The sequence below is a fragment of the Hetaerina americana genome, unplaced genomic scaffold (genome assembly GCF_022747635.1).
Source record: "Hetaerina americana unplaced genomic scaffold, ioHetAmer1.1.p SCAF_50, whole genome shotgun sequence".
NCBI lineage: Eukaryota > Metazoa > Arthropoda > Insecta > Odonata > Calopterygidae > Hetaerina > Hetaerina americana.
Window position 1 is genome coordinate 1,807,185 of NW_027287096.1, and position 20,854 is coordinate 1,828,038.

Here is a 20,854-nt window from a genome sequence, read left to right on the forward strand (position 1 = left end):
CCGGGCAGTTCAAAATATAAAAGGAAACACAATTAAAAATGTTGATAAGGCAATTACCAACTCATAGTTTTAATAACTGAATAGAAACTCATCATTAGAATATTACAAAACTAGTGTGTATGTAGTCTAATTACTCCACATATCATACTGATAAATTTCATCAGAAACATAATCAAAGCTTACCATGAGAGCATGCACATGAACTGGAATACATTTTTGTTTAGAAGCATTTGCCAACATTATAAAACTGTATTGTCAGACTGTGAATTTATAAAAGTATACAACTTGAGCAGCATTAAATAACACATATTACCTTTCATGTAAGTTGATTGCACAACTATAACTTCATAATATTTCCGCCATTTTTTCTCACTAAAGAGCCTCTCAATTGGCACTCTTTCACTACAAAAACTATGAGCAGTGCAATTTATATTTTTTAAAATAGACAAGCTCATAACTTTTCTGGTTTTGAGTAATGGATGAAGTTCAAGACTTCTTCCACCATATGTGTTCCTCTAATACTCATGCCATCATTTGTATATGCTTGATACATCTTCATTCATTTTTTAACAAAATAAAAAAAATTAATGATTTTTCTTGCATTAACAGGGTGCACAAATTGTAAAATCGTCCCATTTTGAGCTTGACTACATGCTGGGAAGAAAAATAACATTCTTTTGCATGGCAAAAGGTCTACCAAGGCCTCACATTACATGGTTTAAAGATGGAATTGAGCTATATGCACACAAATTTTTCCAGGTAAGATTTACACAATGAGCTCAAATGGACAAATTACAAGAGCATTCCATGCTACAATTTGCAAGTTACTGGTAACTATATTTTACCACATTTTCAGAATAGCTGCTGTGAGAAAGAGTAATTAAAAATTACCCAGCTAGTAATAAAAAATCAGATGAAAAAATCCTAAATATTGAACATAAGTTGACTTGGCATACAATTTATATTCAGTGTTTTTGAGAATGCATGTTGTTTCATATTCTCTACATAGAGTGTATTCTCTATTTTCTTGAACCAGAGAGAAACATGTCATGATCATGTGATGTCTTCAAGAGAATTTTGTGACTATACTTTGCTGAAGGATAAATGAGCTGATTTAATGTGACAGTCACATTTGCTAAAGGAAAACTTGAATGGATACTTGAACAGTTTTGGCATCATACATGTCATAATGTTTTAATTTCTATATGCTTCATATATATTAACTGTTGATTTTGAAAATAACTTATTAACAAAAATATTCAACTTATACACCACAATATAAAATGTAATAATTCAATTTCAATTATTATAAAGTTAAATTTTTATGTTAGTCTCAAAGTCAGTTGAGTTAGAAAGAAAGCACTGATCTAAACACATTTCTACTTAGCTCATGATATTTTAAAATGAAATTGACCTCAAACTTTTTTTTATTACACAGGTTCATGAATGGACAATAGGAGAAGATACAATAAAATCAAAAATGGAAATTGATCCCACAACCCAAAAAGATGCAGGCTACTACGAATGCCAGGCAGACAACCAATATTCAATTGACAGACGTGGGTTTAGGACTGATTATGTAATGACTACTTATTAAATCTCATGTTGGCAATAAATTTGTTTAATAAGAGTTATTCCAATTTCAAAATTAAGATAAAATCATGCATTAATAAATTAAGCATTGTGAATTTATTTCAACATATTTAAAACAGATTTTCTTAGAAGAAAGTGAGATGCTTTTTCATGTACATCTGAGTTTAAATTCTGGGTTTATTAATTAATTATAATTAAAATTTAAATAATATGACTCTTGATCACAATGCTTGTAAGGCAAAACAAATAACTTCCAACTTTCACTGTTCATTAACAGAAGCACATAAATCCTCATCACATCAATTCTCACTTTTAAAATGCTTAAATTTAACAAATAATTTCAGGTAGATAATTATTTAATAATTCATACATTAGGCAGATAATTAGAATTTCCCAAAATATCAATTATTTCAACAACAGATAGAGTTTTAACAATATTTTGCATAAAAGTTAAGGCATTTCTGACTAAATCAAAATGTAACACGCAGTTATCAAAAGATAGCAATATTTTTTACAACATTATTATTAAATCATTTTTGAATTATATGAATTTATCTATGACTTATAAGTTCCTTTTTTTGGAACACAACATAGCAAGACCTCATGAGAAATAGGAAAAATACAAAAAAATTTATGAGCAACCATGCAGCAAATGACTGAGCTGTGCTTAGATTGATTTCATTTTTATAGATTATGTATCTGAATTATGTAAAAATATTCATTTTAATAAATCAATAGACATGTTTTTCAGTATAAATGAAAAGTTCATTTGCTTTATCTTACCTATGATTAACATTTATAGCTTATAAATAACTAAATATGAATAAATACGACTGAATTTAACAGCAAACTATAAGTGCACATAAAAACTATATATGGTGATGCTCATATAGTAATGCAACGATTAAGATGTAAAAGTTATGACAAATAATGCATTAAATGAGTGAAAAACCATCTGAGGGAATGTTATTGATCTAAACCATGTGATTTCATGCTTATTTTAACCTTCAGGCTGTGTGCATACCAGGAGCATGTGAACATCTTCCAATTAGAAAGGGAAGAGAAGGTTTTTAATGAGTAACGCCTGGCATCCACAGACATCAACATTGTTCCCTTAGTTTATTTATAAAAACACATTATTAAGGCACCTCTGAAAATTTAATGCTATGGCTAGACCATAAAGACATGTAAACTGGAAATGGTGGAAGAATATATTTTCCCTTTATTTAGATGAGGAAACCCAAAGAGCTTCCTAATGCTAAAAGTTAGGCTGCATTTGCTAATTAATAGACTAATATTTATCTAGAATGGTTGAAAACACTACAAAAAATAAATCATAATACATGGAAATGATAAACCCATTTTAAAATAGCATGCAGGCATATAATATTTCTCAGGCATATCTATACAATACTAAGCATGCTGTACTGAGCTGAGAATGCTCTTTAAAGACAAAAACAAAACTCACAGCATGAGAGCAGTAGGGCCATTTTGAAAGGATGAGTGAAGGAGTAGCTAGCAAGTGTGGATGCCTTCTAGCAAATAGGAATCTTGTGGGCCAACATAAGTATTACATGACCTGATGTGTGCTACAGGGAACTGCCTGGTGAGAGATTGACCATAGGGAATCGATCCAACATTGAAAGAAAAGCATGGCCACGTGGTAAAGTAAGATACTTTCTCATGTACATATCATATATCTGAATTATCTACCCTGGCAAATTCCAAAGAAACTGTGGGATATGCCACAACAGAACATTTTAATGGAGTCATCAGCTCATGTGCATTTCAATGCAACAATTTCAGGAAATTTCTGAAATTGTTGCGTTATCTCCCTTTGGTTCCTCAGCTTACTGTTCCCATTCTACTACACACTTAAGTGCCAAAAGCTGTGATATTTTTAATTTGCCAGAAATTTTAATTGCTTTTCACTAACTACAACTATTACATCAGACAGGCATCAAATAATGACAAGTATATGCTTGGAAAATGTGTCAGATATGTGAAAATGCTATGCATATAATGATATTAAAGAGTTAACAAATATTAGAAACGAAATAAAATTTCTACATAGGTACATAAGGTGAACCAAAATAACTGCATTCAATACATATCAAATGCTGATGTATTAAATACAGTTATGTTGGTTCACCCAACAAAACATTTTTTTAAAGCCAATTCTAAGGCTGAAGATTATTTACGAGGTTAAATTAGCAGTAATTCATCAGATCACTGATAAAGTGCATACACACACTAAATTTCATAAATCTAACATTTTCTGAATGTCCTTAGGCCAAAGGGCTACTATTTATATGGATTTTGCAACTATATATCCAGCGGTTTCCCTGAAAATCTTCATTACCACTTGATGTCATCATGGTGATGCTTATCTAGTGATTACTAAACATTACCTAAATTACATAGCTGTACATTTGGTAAGGCCACCAGGAATAGCATATTGCAAAATATTTTACAAAGAAATTGTTAACAAAAGAAAATATTCCATAATTTACTAATATAAAGCTACATCAGGAGTTATGATAAGTATGGCGATACACCTGTTAATTGAAGACTAACAGAGTAATGTACATAAAATCTTCAGGTTTCTAAAGCCACTTTGAGAAAAAACTATTAAAATATAACTTCACTTCTAGTGTTCTAGATCTGATGCTAAAATTTTCAAAATTCCTTTTCTCTTGATTAGATTATTATATCAAGATTTTTATTCACTCTGTATCACAAACTAACAGCAATGTTGTGTCCCAAAATTTATGAATGGCATGATTCTATGACCTATACCTATAGTATACGAGTCTTCAATCAAATCTGGAAATTTAAAATAAAAAATTCCCAAATACATACGCACTTTGTGATTTCATACAAAAAGGTTTTCTGTACCATACAGGATCTGTCGAAGATTTAAATTTCAAATACTTGCTATTCATTGACTATTCCACATGAAAAATTACAGCTAACATACGAGATGGAATTAAATGCCATTTCAAAGTGGAATGAATTTAATATGTGACTATATTGTGGTGACTATGAGACATTGAAGTATTAAAAGTATTATATACTCCAAATTTATTTTAGCAGACTACAACAAAATGATTGCAGAGTGCATACTCATTAGCATAATTTTGTACACATATACAAGTATTTAGTATCTGTTATTTAAAAAATCAAAATAAATACAACAAATAGATTGCTCTCATTTAAAAAATGTAAACGTTTACATTTGCCTATGCATCCTTTATGCACATCCATACATCATATTCAATATTAAAATTATTTATTAGGTAATTTAAAATCCAAAATCTTTAATAACATTAGGAAGGTGGAAAGAAAATTTTGTTAATTATAACAGAGAAAAATACTGTTCTTAATAACTTTCATAACCTCTAATCATTTAAAGTAGCAATACCAATAAGAATATATTTTGGAATCCCAAATACCTACCAAGATATTAGAAATAAAATAGTTTTGGACAGAAAGCTATTAATAAACGACAAATTTTAATAGCACCTAAACAATGCTCCGTGAATAGGTTCTAGACAATTTAGAATCCAACAAAAGTCAACACTCAATTATTTTGACAAAAACAAGATTGGAATGAAATGGTTGGGCAAATTTAATGGCACACACTTTCCTTGCATGCATGTGGAAAAAAATTAAAGACATGCTAAAACTAAAAGAACCGGTGCACACAAAAAAACTATACAGTTGAAGGAGATATTTAGAAAAAATATATATAATAATATGGAAACTCACTAATTTACTTTGATTCGGTCATTCAAACATTGTAGACATTCCTTAGTGCAAACAAACTGATGCATTATTTAAGAACAGGAAATGATTTTCAAGAAAAATTACACCTTGTCAGTATTATTATGAACATTCAAAATTTCTAAAACTCAATATTTTATTAATTTCATCAAAACGGTCAGAATTTCACACCTATAACTGGAGTTGCTCTTGGCATGCCTTAAAATGTTGATCTTATTATTGTACCTTACTTCACCAACTTACAGAACAGAAGACATGCTAAATCATAAATAATCATAATGAAGGCACAACCAAAAAAAGATTCAACTTTCCAAACATATTTTATGCCATATCTCTACAATTGGTTTCAGAGAATTATATGTCATAAAAATACTCAGACCGCCATTGATACAGGATCTTGATTTATCTTTTCCATTGATTATTAACGTAAAAGTTACAGACATGAGTGATGTTACATTGGATGTAGTGATGATGCTACATTGGATTAAAACTGTAAATATTTTATGAAGAAATGTGCAATCATACATTGAAATTCTATGAAGTTTTTTATGGATGACTGCAGTAAAACAGCTCTGTATTTTGGAATTTCCTCAATTTCAATGAAATTTAATTAATTAATGGCGAGTTAAAAAAGAATTTGATGAGCCTCTTGCTTTATAGCAACCGTAATTCCTACCTAGAAGGATAACACGTTAACATGGACTGACATGTTCATCGTACCAATAGCCAAGGTTATTTTGAACTGCTGTCACAATTCAAGAAAATCCCCAGCTAAACCAAATGAAATTTGTCCCAGGAGTGACTCAAACTGTGATTTTCATGAATGTAGTACATATAACCAATGCTACTGGATTAAACAAGCTAGTAAAAAGGTGGACAATACCATTTATTCAGGGAGCAATACCAAAGAAAAGTGAAATTAATCTAAGGTGTATTTATTTTCTAAAAATTAAACAGTAGATTAGCAGTTTTCCCAAAAGATAGTCCATTCATCTAACAACTGAGACAAAGGAATTACAAGATGCTGTATTTAACTTGAGATTGTAGATCAAAGTCAACTAGCTAGTCAGCTAACTATTATCATTAAAAATCATATACATACACTCAGTCTATTTTCCCATTGCAGATAACAGAATTTAGTTGAGTTCCTTGTTGGTAAAAATTTACCTTTCCTTAAACCTAATCAATTCAATATCATACACATCATCACAAATTGAATTTACATGACCGAAAAGATCCCTTTACGATACCTCAATATGGTACTAATATGTCTCAGAATTACTACTGATTTTTTATGATGAGCAGAGATACTTCAAATTCAAACAAACATATCATCTCATAATGTAGATCTGATCCAATGATGACAATGAATATAATTAAAATGTGATTAATTATTATCATAACTGAAATTCTACCTGACAGGAGTATTCCTTCAAGCTAATCTAGATCTTAAAGAAATCAAAGAATGCTTAAGCCATTGGCTACATATTTTTCTTTAAGAATTCCACTGAATTATGTAAACTGTTCAATATTTTCTAATATATTTATGTCATCCTATTATAATACACTTAGTTCCTACTTGATGATAACTTAATATATCCCCATTGATTCTGTCTCTTTTCATTCCTTTCAACTCAATGTCATCAAGCATAAAAGAATATAAATTCACAATTTTAATAAGTGATATAGGTGACACATAAGAGCTACCGGTGAAGTATGCATGCATGAATGCTTGTATGCCCCACTATCTTTTTATAATGGTAAAAGGATCAATCAATAAGTATTCATCCTAAACTATGGAGTTGATTCAAGGAATTGAGTTGACTTTTGATAATGAAGATTAAATAAGAAAAGCCAAGGGAAGAGGTCACATGAACTAAGAATAAAAACTATGCTGAACAAGACACAGTTCAGCAGCATAAGCAGAGCACTAAACTAGCTGTCTAAATACCTATTCCATAACCCCAGAATCATACAACATAGAATTTCTTACTAAAATGGTAGTGGCTTAAATGATAATTAAGAATAATGAACTAATTTGTTAAAGAGATAAAAGAGAAACCAACTGTTTCCTTTTTCTTATTTATCTTTGTGCTATTATGCAAACTGTGTATAAGTGATTACTGATTCTATTGCTGTTTAAAGTGATAAAAAGAAACCTCTAATCAATAAAATGGCATTTTATGAAATTGCAACATGGCTAGGTTGAATGTGGCTAAAGCAAGATTGTTATAGTTTGCATTGTGGAGTGTTTTCATGTGTAAAATTCAAGTAAATGACTGTTAAAAATAAGTTAAATGTCATCAAAAATAGTTCATTGGTTGTGATCCAAGTGAGCTATCAATGATAGTCATGTGTATACTCAATTATATTTCATTTGAAGATTGTTGACAAGCATACAGAAATAAAGTAGTATCTTCCAAATATTTTTTGAAACTTCATAACAATAAGAGCAAAAAAAATTTCAAAGCATAAAGCTCCAGCAATAACACCAGATTACTACTTCAGAAATATGCAATGCCAATGAATTACACCACTCAAAACAGTACATGAATCCAAGTAGCCAGCATTTCATTTTCACACACACACAGCTGTAATAGGACTGTATCTTTTGATAGGCCGCCGGGTTCGTAAGAAAAAAATCAATTCCTGAATGACTCTTGAAAGACCCACTGTGGAAACAGCCATCAATCCAGAATAAATGTTGATTTACAGCAATGGGTTGTGCGGGGGAGCTGAAGTTGTGGGAGGAGGAGCTCATGAGAGAGCAGCAGCAGGGGAGGTGTCGGAGGGAAGTTACTGAAAGGAGAGCAGTGGGAAGGAAGGGAGTGAGAGGATAATTCGCAAGGATATATGGAAGGACTACCGGGTGGGGAGGGCTAGAAGTGAGTGATGCGGCTGTAGGGGAGGAGTCCTCTGGCATGAAGGATAAAGCAGTTGAGGTTCAGAGGACACATGGAAGGCAAGTTAAATGAAAAGATAAGAGAACGAAGTAGAAGGGAAAGAGGCTAGAATATAAAGGAAAGGAGTGAGATTAAACAAAGTCAGAATGGTTGAAATGAAGAGATTATACATGTATACATATATGCATTAATGATCAGGAATTACATTATCAGATGGACAAGGTTGTTCTAAACTATTGTCACAATTTGAGGAAAAATAAATCACTGAATAACAATCAACCCTGAGATGGAACAGGAACCTACTCCTGCCTAGCAGGAGAGTATCCTGAGAGAGGGTAGACAGCAAATTGAGCTCTCATTGCTGCTGATTCACACAGGATACTTTATAAACAAATTCAATAACTTAAATATTACAAGCCCTATAGAAAATAGATGATAGTGCTGAAAATTTATAATGGCTCAACAGCACAAAATATACAACTGAGACTTGATTTGAAGAGAAGATAACGTGAGGAAAATATCTAAAAAATAATTAAGAAAAGCATACAAGGGAGATAAGAGATAGCTGAGGATTATCAACAAGCTGTAACATTGGATAGAGAAGTGTGGGGGCATTGGGTATGAGTGAGGATGAAGAGAAGAGAACAGGAGGGAGTTGCTGGAAATGGGGGAGAGAAAGGAGAAAAGTAGGGGAGGCGCTTGGCTTAGTAATGAATACAAGGTAGGAGAGAAGGAGGGAAGGGGGTTCGAGGGGAATTGAGGGGCAGAAGGTGACTGGGAGTTGGGAAGATAGGGAGAGGAAAAAAATAAAGGGAAGGGAAAGCTGGTAAAGGTAGAAGGGGGGAAAGTGGAGTGGGGACAAAACAACGACAGGCATGGGGAGAGGTAGAGGGTGAATGAAGGGGAGGAAGGCAGGAAGTAGCTGGGAAAGGAAATGAACAGGCAGAAATCAGTGAGTGTTAGAGGATGAGGAGGGGAGGTATGAGAGGGATTGGTGCCAGTAGATGGAGGAGGGGACCAGACAATGAGAGCTCATGATAGCACGAACCAGTCCTGGCATCACCCCCTACTGTGATCTCTCCAACCCCCTCTCAACTGTATAACAGCTCCCCCATCTCCCAGCCTCTCTCAATTGCCTCTCTCCCCCTTCAATAAACCTCAGGACTCAACAGGGCAGACTTGAGAGGGAGGGAGAGAGAGAGAGAGGAGGGGAGATAAAGGATAGGCCATATTCAGTCACCCCAGGGAGGAAATAGGAGATGGATCTCCAGTGACCCCACAGCAAACTCACGACTTGTCGGGCAGGCAAAAGGTGTGAACCTGCACTAGAGAGTGTTGAAAGTAGACAAGACTAACTGGACCCACCAGATAAGTGTGCTCTAGCCTCCAAGTGAGAGGTAGCCTACATACATCAAACTTGGCCTCCGACAAACGAAGTCGGAGGTGCCGGAGAGAGAGAGAGATACTCTCTCCTAGGTGTTGCGAGTGAAAACAAAGGGAAGCCATCTCCCCACCCCCCACATAGGTGGAGAACTAAGTGACGGAGTGGGGTTGAACCCAGAGAAGGAGGGAGAGGGGGTGTCGTCAAAAGGGTTCAAGAGTGGAGGGGTGGGAGGGGCACTATTGGGGGAGGGAGAGGGGGGTTCAGAACTTTGACGGCCAGCATGACAGACACTCCCCTTGTCCTCACTCAGGGTGCGTCGATCAAAACTGGAGGGGGAAGGAGAGGAAGTGGAAGGAATGGGATCCTGACCCTCGCCAGACTCCAGCTGCTTCTCCTGCTGATCTCAATGGTGGTCTACCTACTAATACACTCGGGGCCTGGGGATGGGGTGGGATGGCCTCCAGGAGCAGAAGCCAGAAGAGGAAGGGCCCGTGGGAGGTCCAAAAGTCGTGTACAGATTGGCTTACCCATCACAGGAAAGTATCGGGACCCGGAATCAGATCAGTACTACAACAACAACAATGTAAGCAAGTGTATATAATTTTTTCTGCATCCTTTTAAGGTTAATCTGAATATGACTGTGCCACATTAGCTTGTTTGTATAGAAATAATGGAATATTATGATGACCAATACCACCACTTGGCTTTGCCCAATTCAACTGTTTGTGTGTGAAGAAAAAAATAATTTAAGAAAGATTTTCAATCATTATGCATCAGTGTAAATATAGAGTCATTTACTTCTCATATAAATGGCAATACAATTTTAACCTATGACTCTAGCAGTAGAACATCATCACTAGCATGCTTTTATAACAATGAAAGGTATATTGTTAATATGCAAAATCAAGAATTTCCAGTAGTTGATGCAAAAAAACCGGTTAAAGTGATGGCTTAAATCATTGCAACTATTATGTGCTACTACCAATGCAGTTCCTATGGTAATAGTCAAAGGTTATTTATCAACTTAAATGCAACTTTCCTATAATTAACTCCTTAATACTGAAAAAACCAATTAAAATGGCTTACACAACATTAAAATAACATACAAATGGTATCAAATAACTAATGCTGGCAACTACTTTCATAATGAATGGCAAATGTGTTTTTCTAAATTTTACCGGAGTACTAAAACACCTAAAAAAAATACTAATGTCATATTTACAACCTGACCACAGGCACCCATCAAAACTAATTATTTCCTATATTTTTCACCTAGGGAGCAAAGATAATACTAGCATCACATTTCGACTACGAATATGTTCTGGGGCACAAGATTGCCTTCTTGTGTGTAGCAAGAGGTTCTCCTCGTCCGCACATAACATGGTTCAAGGATGGGACAGAACTGTATGCTCACTCCTATCTACATGTAAGTACATATTACAAAGTGCCATGAAATAATTGTTAGTATATCAAATTAATTCAATACAGATAGTGATAAAATTCCATTATGTAAGAAATTGTATGCAGCACTGTCTCTAGTATTAAGCTAATTTACAGTTGAGATAGCATCTGACACCTCATACTTTGATGTGTGAACAAAAATACACTATAGGCTTCCCAAAAACATGATTAATCTCATTAAGCTATTAAATCTATTAATTTCTTAGCGATGGCAGAAATTGTAGAAATATTGTTCCATCCTTATTGATAATGGATTTATCATAAGGCTTGGGATTATAAACATGGCATTTGCATTAAATTGATCCTTATGAGGATTAAAGGGCAATGTGGGTAACTACAAACCTATTTAGGCTTATTTTAAAAGCCTTGTCATGAAATTCTTCCTGTACCCTGAATTATATAATAAGTTCTATAGCTGTTTTTAGCTATAGTCATTTTATTTAAATTAATTTTGAAAAGGACAAGAGAGAGTAAAATTCATCATCAGGCCATTTAATATCAATTAAAATTACAAAATGGAATTCCAAATATTGTGTCTAATGAAAACTCTCAGGCATCTCAGGAATTGAAAAAAATGTTTAACAGAGACACTAACTGCATTTCTATGAAAATTATAAAATTTCTATTACCTTCCAGAAATACTTCATTGTCAATGAAAACAGTTTATCCTATTGTCCTTACTTTATCGCAATATGAGGATTGAAAGATCGAGTATTTTTGACCTGTCTCCAATTAGATAAAAGCTGAAGGGATAAAAACTTCTATCTAGCAATTAATAGTCATACGGCTTTGTTATAACATGTCACCAAAATTAAATCACAAGTACTTTAACGTTAAATCCCAAAAATTTGCTGATATTAATTCCATTTTTTACATTTTTATCCACTAAAAATAATACAGGACAGTAATAGCACTGATAATGCACAGTTAATTCTCCCCGAAAGTAATATCACATTGATGAGTTTGAAAACCTAGCAGTTTTCTGTCCTTCTGGATCATTCATCATCCAACCTAGGTTCAGTTGATCATTGTAAAATATAAATAAAATATTTGTCTCAGTTTTGTTAAATGAAATGATAGCACTTGCATTATTCATGGGAAGCCCATTAGTTAAATAGAAAGGAGGGAATTTGGTGCACTCCATTTCACTTTTACCAAAGTAGCAACAATAATTTTGCAACCTCTCAAAGCATGGTCATCATTATCACTGACCCAGATGAGTTTCACAATTTCAAAAAACTGATTGCTACAAAATATACTTCTAATGTGATGACTTTTTTACTAATCCTCAAATGAACAACCAGAAAAGAAATATTTCCATAAGAATACAAACAAACTCCAGAATTCCTCCATGAAAACTTTATGCATCCATGGAGGTCATAGATTCTATCATTCATGCAACAATTCATAATAATTTTGGTTAAAAAAGTCACACTTGAATTCACATGCAGTGGAATTCGCACTTGGCACTAAAAATAGTTACCATCTTAATTAGGGGGCCTATCATTAAATTAACCAAGACATGTAATCTTGTTCATGTATGCCATAGCCTGTATTTACATATCTCAGTTCTATATTTAGACCATAATCATAATAGCTACAAAAATTTTCACTTAATACTGCTGATTAGCTGCCCATTTCATTGGACTTACTATATTTCATATCTCAATGACATATACATTTCACCATCATCTAAGGTTCGTTCTACCTCTTGAAATATGAATGAATTATTGAACATGGCAAAACAAATATAATACATCTAATTTGTTATTTTAATGTGATATTCAATTATTTCTATTATGAAATTTCTTACTATCAAACCAAAGATTAATTTTCAGTATTTCCCAACCCTATTCTCATCTCAGCTAGCTCTTCATTTTTTCAAAATGTTTCCTTCTAGCCCTAACTATTTGGGGCATTTTTCTGTAACTCTTTACATCCATCCTTCAAGTAAATATTGTCTTTCAGAGGCTGTTATTCCATTAGGGTACATCCTAAATGTTCGCCAATTTTACTTTTCACCATAGTTATAACTTTTTTCAATGAACACTTCATTGAGCTTACTGAAATTATTTTATATATTTCCTAATTAAATTTATCTTTTTCACCCTTTGGTAATATTACATTCCCATTGCTCTCAAATTTTTATCATGGCTGCTATTATTTTCCATGTACCACTACCATAAAATAAAATGCTCCATATATTTGATTTTTTGAAGAGGTATTATCTTACTCTGAAGCTTGTGTTGCAAACTGTCAGTAGACTTTCCTTCTGGTGAAATAAACCTCTATCTCACCTATTCTGTTTAAATATCTTTCTTAATTAACCTACCTGATCCTGTTTCCAAAGGTAACCAATCAACTGGACAATGTATTCTTCAGAAAACAATAATTTTGGTTATATTTTTATCAATTCTTCTACGTTTTTTCTTTCTGCGCCATCTTTTCAGATCTTACTTCTTGACCAATTTGCTTTTTTACATCATAAGATAGCTTGTTAATTATTTTTTCGTGTTCATTAAGTACTTGATTTATTTTTTAAGGAATTTCTGAAGAAATAATAATAGTAATACCAAGCATAATAATATAATATTACTGCCTGATATTTATGTGATGCAATCATTAAATCAGCAGATCATTATAAAAGTACGAAATCATTAAAGAGGATACACACAAAATAGGATAACAACAGTGATATTTGATATAGGACAATAACCTTAAAGAGAATAGAATGAACAATTCTCTTTATAAATTTAATGACGACAGATCAATATGGTTCGGTCAGTGTAATCAATAATTTAAATCCTAAGAATGATCCGGCTGATCGTAGAATGCCTAATTTTTAGAAAGGCAGCTGATCAGATAAAGAGTAGGGTGGATGAGAAAGTATAAAATGAGGCTTTTAAATATTTAGCTGAAAACATAGCTAACACCCAATTTACAAGGAAAAAAGAGCATCATGAAAGCTTACCCATCATCTTCACTTCCATAAATAAAACAAGAAAAAATTAAATGCATATGATTAATTCTGTACGGCTAAAATTTGTTGATAAATAATTCTTTTTGTCTTCTAAAAACAGTATGGTAAATGAGGCAAAGAAAAGTTAAAGCATGCATTATTGACATGGCTATACCTCCTAGCATGATTTTTTGTATCTTGATTAACCTATCAAAATAATTAGAGGCAATATGTATCATTATATTTCATTTTAAAAGGGTCATCTTAAACTACAAATAATATGTATATCAAATAACTTGTTATGAACATGAAAAATATTATTGCCGCACATCATTTTAGCCCAAATACTTATTCTCCATGGCATGCATTCCTTAAATAATTCCAAGGCATTTTAAATGCAAAGGTATATGGAAAAATTACAATAAAAGAGCTTCCATTTATATTAGTAAAAGGGTTCTTTCTATTCTAAACATCAACCAAATCATTATATACCTATATTATTGAACTAAATGAATTAAATATAGGACCTATCATGTTAAAGAGGTCAAACCATATAAATTATGAGTAACTTAATTGGAAAACATAGCCAATTAAATTTGGACTTCATTCATTTAAACGGGCCGAAATATTTATTAGCAGCTATCATTGAAAATTCAACTAACAAATACTTCTATTTTGGAGGGCAAAAGGGGTATCCATTTGTTCACAGTGGAAACTATTGTCAAAATGCATTACCTTCAAGCTGTTTAGGAAAATTAAGCCAGAAAAAAGCATTTAAAAAAGAATTTTGCTAATAAATTTTATGCTTAACAAAAATAACATGGGCCATCATTGATTTTTCTGGCTACATTATCATTGCATTAGCTTTTTCATAAAGAAAAAAAACATTGATGATATGAGCAATGGGGATACTTGTCTTTAAATATACATTAACAGAGACACACAAATTCCAAGACCTCATGAAAAATTTAGCATAAATGAATAACAACAGAAAAAATTATGATTATTATCAATCATCTCAGACATAATGCTGTGGAACAGCATTTTATAACTAAGGGTACACTTTGTACAGCCCAAAGCAAATTTTAATGCCCAAGCATACTTGACGCAAGAATGAAATGATTGTTGCATTGTATAATAAATAAATACATAGGTAGAATCAAAAGCGTTCTTAATTATAGTATGAAATACTTTCTGAAAGGAAGCATGTTTCTGGTGTTTAAGAAAAAAATCATGAACTTTACTGTCTAGGTACTCATTTACTATTTACCGGGCTGAAACTTTATTTGTTAATGTTAATACACTTTCACTGGTAATTTTATGACATTTATATCACTACCTAGGGTGAATTTTTTCTGATTTTCCCTAAGGGTAAATTAGGAAAAGAAACACAGCTGTGGAACCAAAAACAGCAAATCAAAAAATTTAATAATAATAAAACATCTTTATTGGGGCAAGATTAAGACTAGATAGTCCCTTCTTCCACCTAACCCCTAAATAAATGACCAGTAATAAATCCAACTAAAAAATTTTTCACTCCCCAAGAATTTTCAATCCAAATACTCAATGAATTTATTTATTAAGTAAGTGTTTACGGTTATTTTATTCACAAAAGGCCTTTTTAAATTCCTCAAGATTTTAAAATATCATACTCAAACCAATTCTACCCTCCATTACAAAAGCAATTATTTTAAGATCTACCTATTATTACACTAAAAATTGCAACTAGCCGTATTTTTGGAAAAGAGGTTCACATGGTGGATCATACTGCCACTTTATGCTTTAAAAAAATAAACTATTACTTGGGAAAAATAGCAAACCACGGATAAAAATGTCAACAAATGAACAAATATTACATATATCACCTCGTTGTCCATCTCATAGGCATCATTAAACAACGTACATGTACATACATTAACTATGTACCTTTGTACATTAAATAAATTTCAATATTAAGCATAAATTTGCATGGCCATCTTACATATTCTCTTCCAAAAATCCATCCACAATTAGGATGTTTCATAAATGTGTCATATACTTATTTCCAGTCAGGCAAAGCCATTTTTTCAAGTAAACTGCCTGATTGAGCGTCAAAATTAGCCTTAATGTACTGATCCTTATTTATTAATGTATTATATCTTTCTCTTAGTGAAATTAATGATGCTAGGAAAAATTGAAGTTTTCAGTTTCCTTTCCCTATTCAAGTAAAAAATTATCTTCATCAAAGTCTGAGGAAAATAAATTATTCTCAACATCCATAATGGAGTTGATTAAATCTCAATAACAGATCACAGCCAAAAATATATGACGAAGCACTGCTCAAGAAAACAATTGAAATCACAAGTTAAGATCCAAGGGTCCATCCAGTAACTACAAATAATATATGTATGTCTTGTAAGAAGTTGACTTCCCATCAAACATGTTTTTCCATGATGGTGATTAGTAAATATCCAAATTATATTAAATTAATTGAGAATTTTGCAACAATGAATTTTACATTTTCACTTCAGGTATCAAGCTAAAAGATTAAAATTAGTAAATGGTAAATTGTACCAGAGCATTATATGTGATAGTGGGTACATACATATACAATATTTAATATTTTATATGATAATAAATAATTATTTTCATTATTAATATCATTAATAATTAATAAATAACTTATTATTATTTTAAATCATTGCATACTGTAAATGCATACATTGCATTGCATACATAAAAAGCAATGGAAATCATACTTCAGTGTTTTCATTTAACCTCCTATGAAATGTGAATACCAAATAATATTCATGATGCACCACTAGGCATATATTTTTCCGGTTTTACATATCTGCATATTTGACTTGAATGATTTAATGCTTGGCTTATTTGAATGATTTCATATCAACACTGAAAATGAAATAATGCATACAGGAAAGGAAATTGAAAACTATTGCATTTTAAACCAAGAATACCAGCAGGAAAATGCAACAAAGCTCAAAATCATTTATTATTTTAAAGTAAACTCTGAAAAACGTATTTTTAACTCTCCCTAGGTTCACGAATGGAGGATGGGGAAGGATCGCCTCAAGTCGAAGCTGGAAATCGACCCAGCCACCCAAATGGATGCTGGTGTTTATGAGTGCTATGCAGATAACATGTATTCAATAGACCGCAGAAGCTTCAAGACTGACTTCAGCATCAACTTTGACTGATTTACTGATACATTTGTTTGAAATTATGAATTTCAAACTTCAAAAATTTACTGTGCACAGAAGTTTATCAGAAGATAATTTTAAAATGCAGGTATTACTTCAGTGGCTGATTTTCTTCTAAAAGCAATGAAACTTTCCTCACAAAAAATTTCTATTCAATTCCTAACCCTTATCTACATGAGTTACAAAATTTTTCCAGATAAAACTCGAGTTTGACTTCATTAAATGTAATTTTTTAAGCATTGCCGCTTCCTTAGTAAAATACAGTGCTCCTTTCAACTAGTGCGTGCTGATTAACTTCAGCAGTACTATCTATTGCCTATGATGTATCAGCCTTCCAGTCATATGTTGCACATCTGTTGATGTTGAAATGCTTTAGTTTATCTGTGTGTCAATGCATAGATTTTCATAAGAAAAACAGTTAAGACCAATGGTGTAAAAATAATAAGTAACAAATTGAAATTATTTATGACCAAATTCTTCCACTTTTTATTAGTGATAAAGTGTTTTATTGTGCTGATTTAATTATTTGTAGTAGTCCTATGGAAGAGCAGAATAAATCCATTACTGATGTTTATATACTAACAGCAATAATAATATTTGATCAAATTGCAATGCAGTATTCAAATATAACCAAACAGAAACAAGCAATTACAAAATATTATAATCTGTTTTTGCTTTTTGTAATGCATACTTAAATAAATTAATATTTTATTCAAAAATTCAAAGGATTACTCAACAATTGAAAGAGCTACCAAAAAATTACACACTGCAAGACAATTAAATTAAATGCGTCTAATCACAAAATTTGGCTATGACTTTACTGAGGAGCACAAATACTAGTGATAATTGAACATTATTACTACCACTTCTTCAATTGAATATTTATATCAAGAAATAATTAGTCATCACAAAGTAAAATTTGGGCAGCTCAAAATGTAACGGCATTTAGGGAGATTGTCCTGATCTATAATCAGTTTTTTCATGGTGTTAATTACAGAGATGGTGAATTCTTGTTTAGCAATGACAATCAGTTACAAGTTCGTTCTGCTCTGGGTGGATGGTTCATAAAATCTCAGATAGAGACTAAGAGATGGGTATGTTACCATAAGCTTCATTTCAGGTATGTAACCAGTACACATCATGGTAAACTTAGAAATTACCATAGTTTTAAGTTTTAACAGTAGTGTAATAGTTACGAAGCAGAGAAGCTTGATGGCAAGGATGTTTATTATGGATACTAAAAAATTACTATTGAAAACTGACATGGTGAGTGGTTTTGTATGATGCACAAAACTGGTCGGTCGTTCAAGCAATATTTAAGGTGCAGATTGGAGGGTTTTGAAATGAGGGCATGGAAAAGGCAAGCTGGAAGGAAAAGAAAACAAACATAGAAGCACTAGGCATGGTAGAGATGGAGAGAGGGTTGTTGGGAGATATTTAAAGAAGGAAGGAAAGATGGATGCAGAGCATTTGAACAGGTGAAAGAATCTTGAACACAGTGATAGAGGGGAGGACGTTAGGCCGGCAAGGCAAGGGGAGGAAAATGATAGGCATGTTGGATGGAATGAAAAGAGATAGGATTCATGAGGAAGTTAAGAAGGGTTTTTCATAGTGTGGTGTGCTATGTGGTGCCATGTTAAGCCAGGCTTATAAGTGTAGAGGTGTCCAGTTTGCACCCATCAAAAATCTACCAAAATAAGATTACCAAATAATAACAATAGAAATGAACCAGCTACAGAAGAGTCAGGATTTAAGTAAGGGTACAAAAATACTTTAATCCATCCAAACCACGACAGTGATATTCACAAAAATTATTTAAAACCTTGCGTTAAAACAAACATGGGAGCAATATACAATTTGGCTTTCTAATGAGAAATATATAATTGCGCTTCATAAATGACAATTGTCTTTGCAAATGAGAAGACAACTATTAAAGCTGTCAGAGAACAAATCAAAAGCAAACCAGAATTAATTAAACAGAAAATACCTTATTTGCCTTTTTATAGAAAGTGTAATCTTACTACAGTAAAGTAAATTAAATGCTGTTTCATATGCACATTAATTTCATGCACTTAAGAGCAAAAATTGAAAGGCTGCATTTCTCATCCACACATACATCAAAATATGTCCCTCAATTCATTTTGTTCGTTTCATTTGATAACTACAAACAACACCATTTATCTCCTGAAAGGATTTCCTGAATTAATTTCTTATATCTGCTATGATATGTGAAAAACTGTACATAAAAAATGTTAAAAAGAGCTTGCATGAAAAGTACAATTGGTATCAAATATGATTTCTCAATGAGAAAAATGTCACATGTGGAGGTCATAGTAATTTACAAAAATTACTATGTCAATTTTCAAACATCTATCTCTATACAGACCAATTTACTTCACTTCACTTACACTCAAGCAATAGTTTTACTGATTATCATTTCAAAGATGAGAAAAATCTCAAATGGCAATGATTTCATCAACAAGACAGGTTTTGATACTTTGAAATAATTTTTAAAAGAACATGGGAAAGTAAGCACATTCACTGATCTGCACAAAGAATGATGTTCATTTTCAAACATGATTTACCTTTCATTTAATTTTAAAAGAAAGCTAATTAAACTATGGAAAATACCAGAATAAATTTTAATCATAACATTGTTATACTAGAACCCTGCCATGCAACTGCTGATGCATTATGAAAAAAATGAGCAAATGAATTTAATTTAATTATCATACCTTAGAATCAAAGCATACACAGAACATAATAGTAGGCATATTTAAAAAGTATATGGTTAAGTAAATATACTAGGCTGCATAAATTTGCAAAATTCTAACGAAGCTACACTTTACACAGCAATGTTATGAGTGTGAGTGTTTTGGGTGTGAATGCCTATTGTGTATAGGTCCCTTAATAGATCATTTCCTGTTTCTCCAGAACCTTGATATGATGCTCTGAATGTGATACAACCTTCAGGCCTGCACCCTTAAGAGTTAATAGTCACTGACATTTGATTAGCAGTTGATGAAATCGACGCTATCATTCAAGCAATAGTTTTACTAATTATCAATTTGCATGCATTAGGAATTGCCATCGTAATTAGGCTCAAGGAGGAGTACACAGGCTTTATTGTCTATATTAACACTGAGTAGCATAATCAAGGATTCATCATACCAAAACTAATGGGGAAATCAAATACCAAACTTAGCAAACATTTACTAGCCTGATGATATCCTTAAAATACCAGGTACAGCAATAGAGATACATCATTTTTGGCTAACAGATTAATGCAACATGTATTATTATTGCACCTAATTATCATAACTAATTAAGTCAATATATTAATTTAAAATTACAGTTACTGAGAGAAAAAATAAAATATGTACAGAGAAACAGTTGCAAGGTTAAGTGGAATTGCTCAGTGATAGATAAATAAATTGAATTACATTTTCTGCATACAATTCTTTTTATATCGATATATTTCTGTGAATTTATCAGTCTAAACAATTACGTATGCTAAGTTACTATTCTCATAAAACAAAAAAAATATATGGTGATTCAGCCTCTACTTCCG

General features: G+C 32.3%; 2 protein-coding genes across 5 annotated transcripts in view; one reads left to right on the forward strand and one right to left on the reverse strand.

Moving 5' to 3' along the window:
- LOC139694576 (immunoglobulin superfamily DCC subclass member 3-like) overlaps window positions 1-17,948 on the forward strand; it is a 35,016-nt gene extending 17,068 nt beyond the window's left edge. For all 3 annotated transcript variants that reach the window (XM_071593103.1, XM_071593102.1, XM_071593104.1), the window contains exons 3-7: window positions 610-759; window positions 1,439-1,579; window positions 9,977-10,249; window positions 10,943-11,092; window positions 17,122-17,948. In XM_071593103.1, the coding sequence (XP_071449204.1) occupies window positions 610-759; window positions 1,439-1,579; window positions 9,977-10,249; window positions 10,943-11,092; window positions 17,122-17,280 (873 nt within the window). In that variant the 3' untranslated portion in view covers window positions 17,281-17,948. The remainder of the gene's footprint in view (window positions 1-609; window positions 760-1,438; window positions 1,580-9,976; window positions 10,250-10,942; window positions 11,093-17,121) is intronic.
- The window catches only part of Plod (procollagen lysyl hydroxylase), a 62,133-nt gene that overhangs the window by 20,323 nt on the left and 20,956 nt on the right, over window positions 1-20,854 (reverse strand). The window lies entirely within an intron of this gene.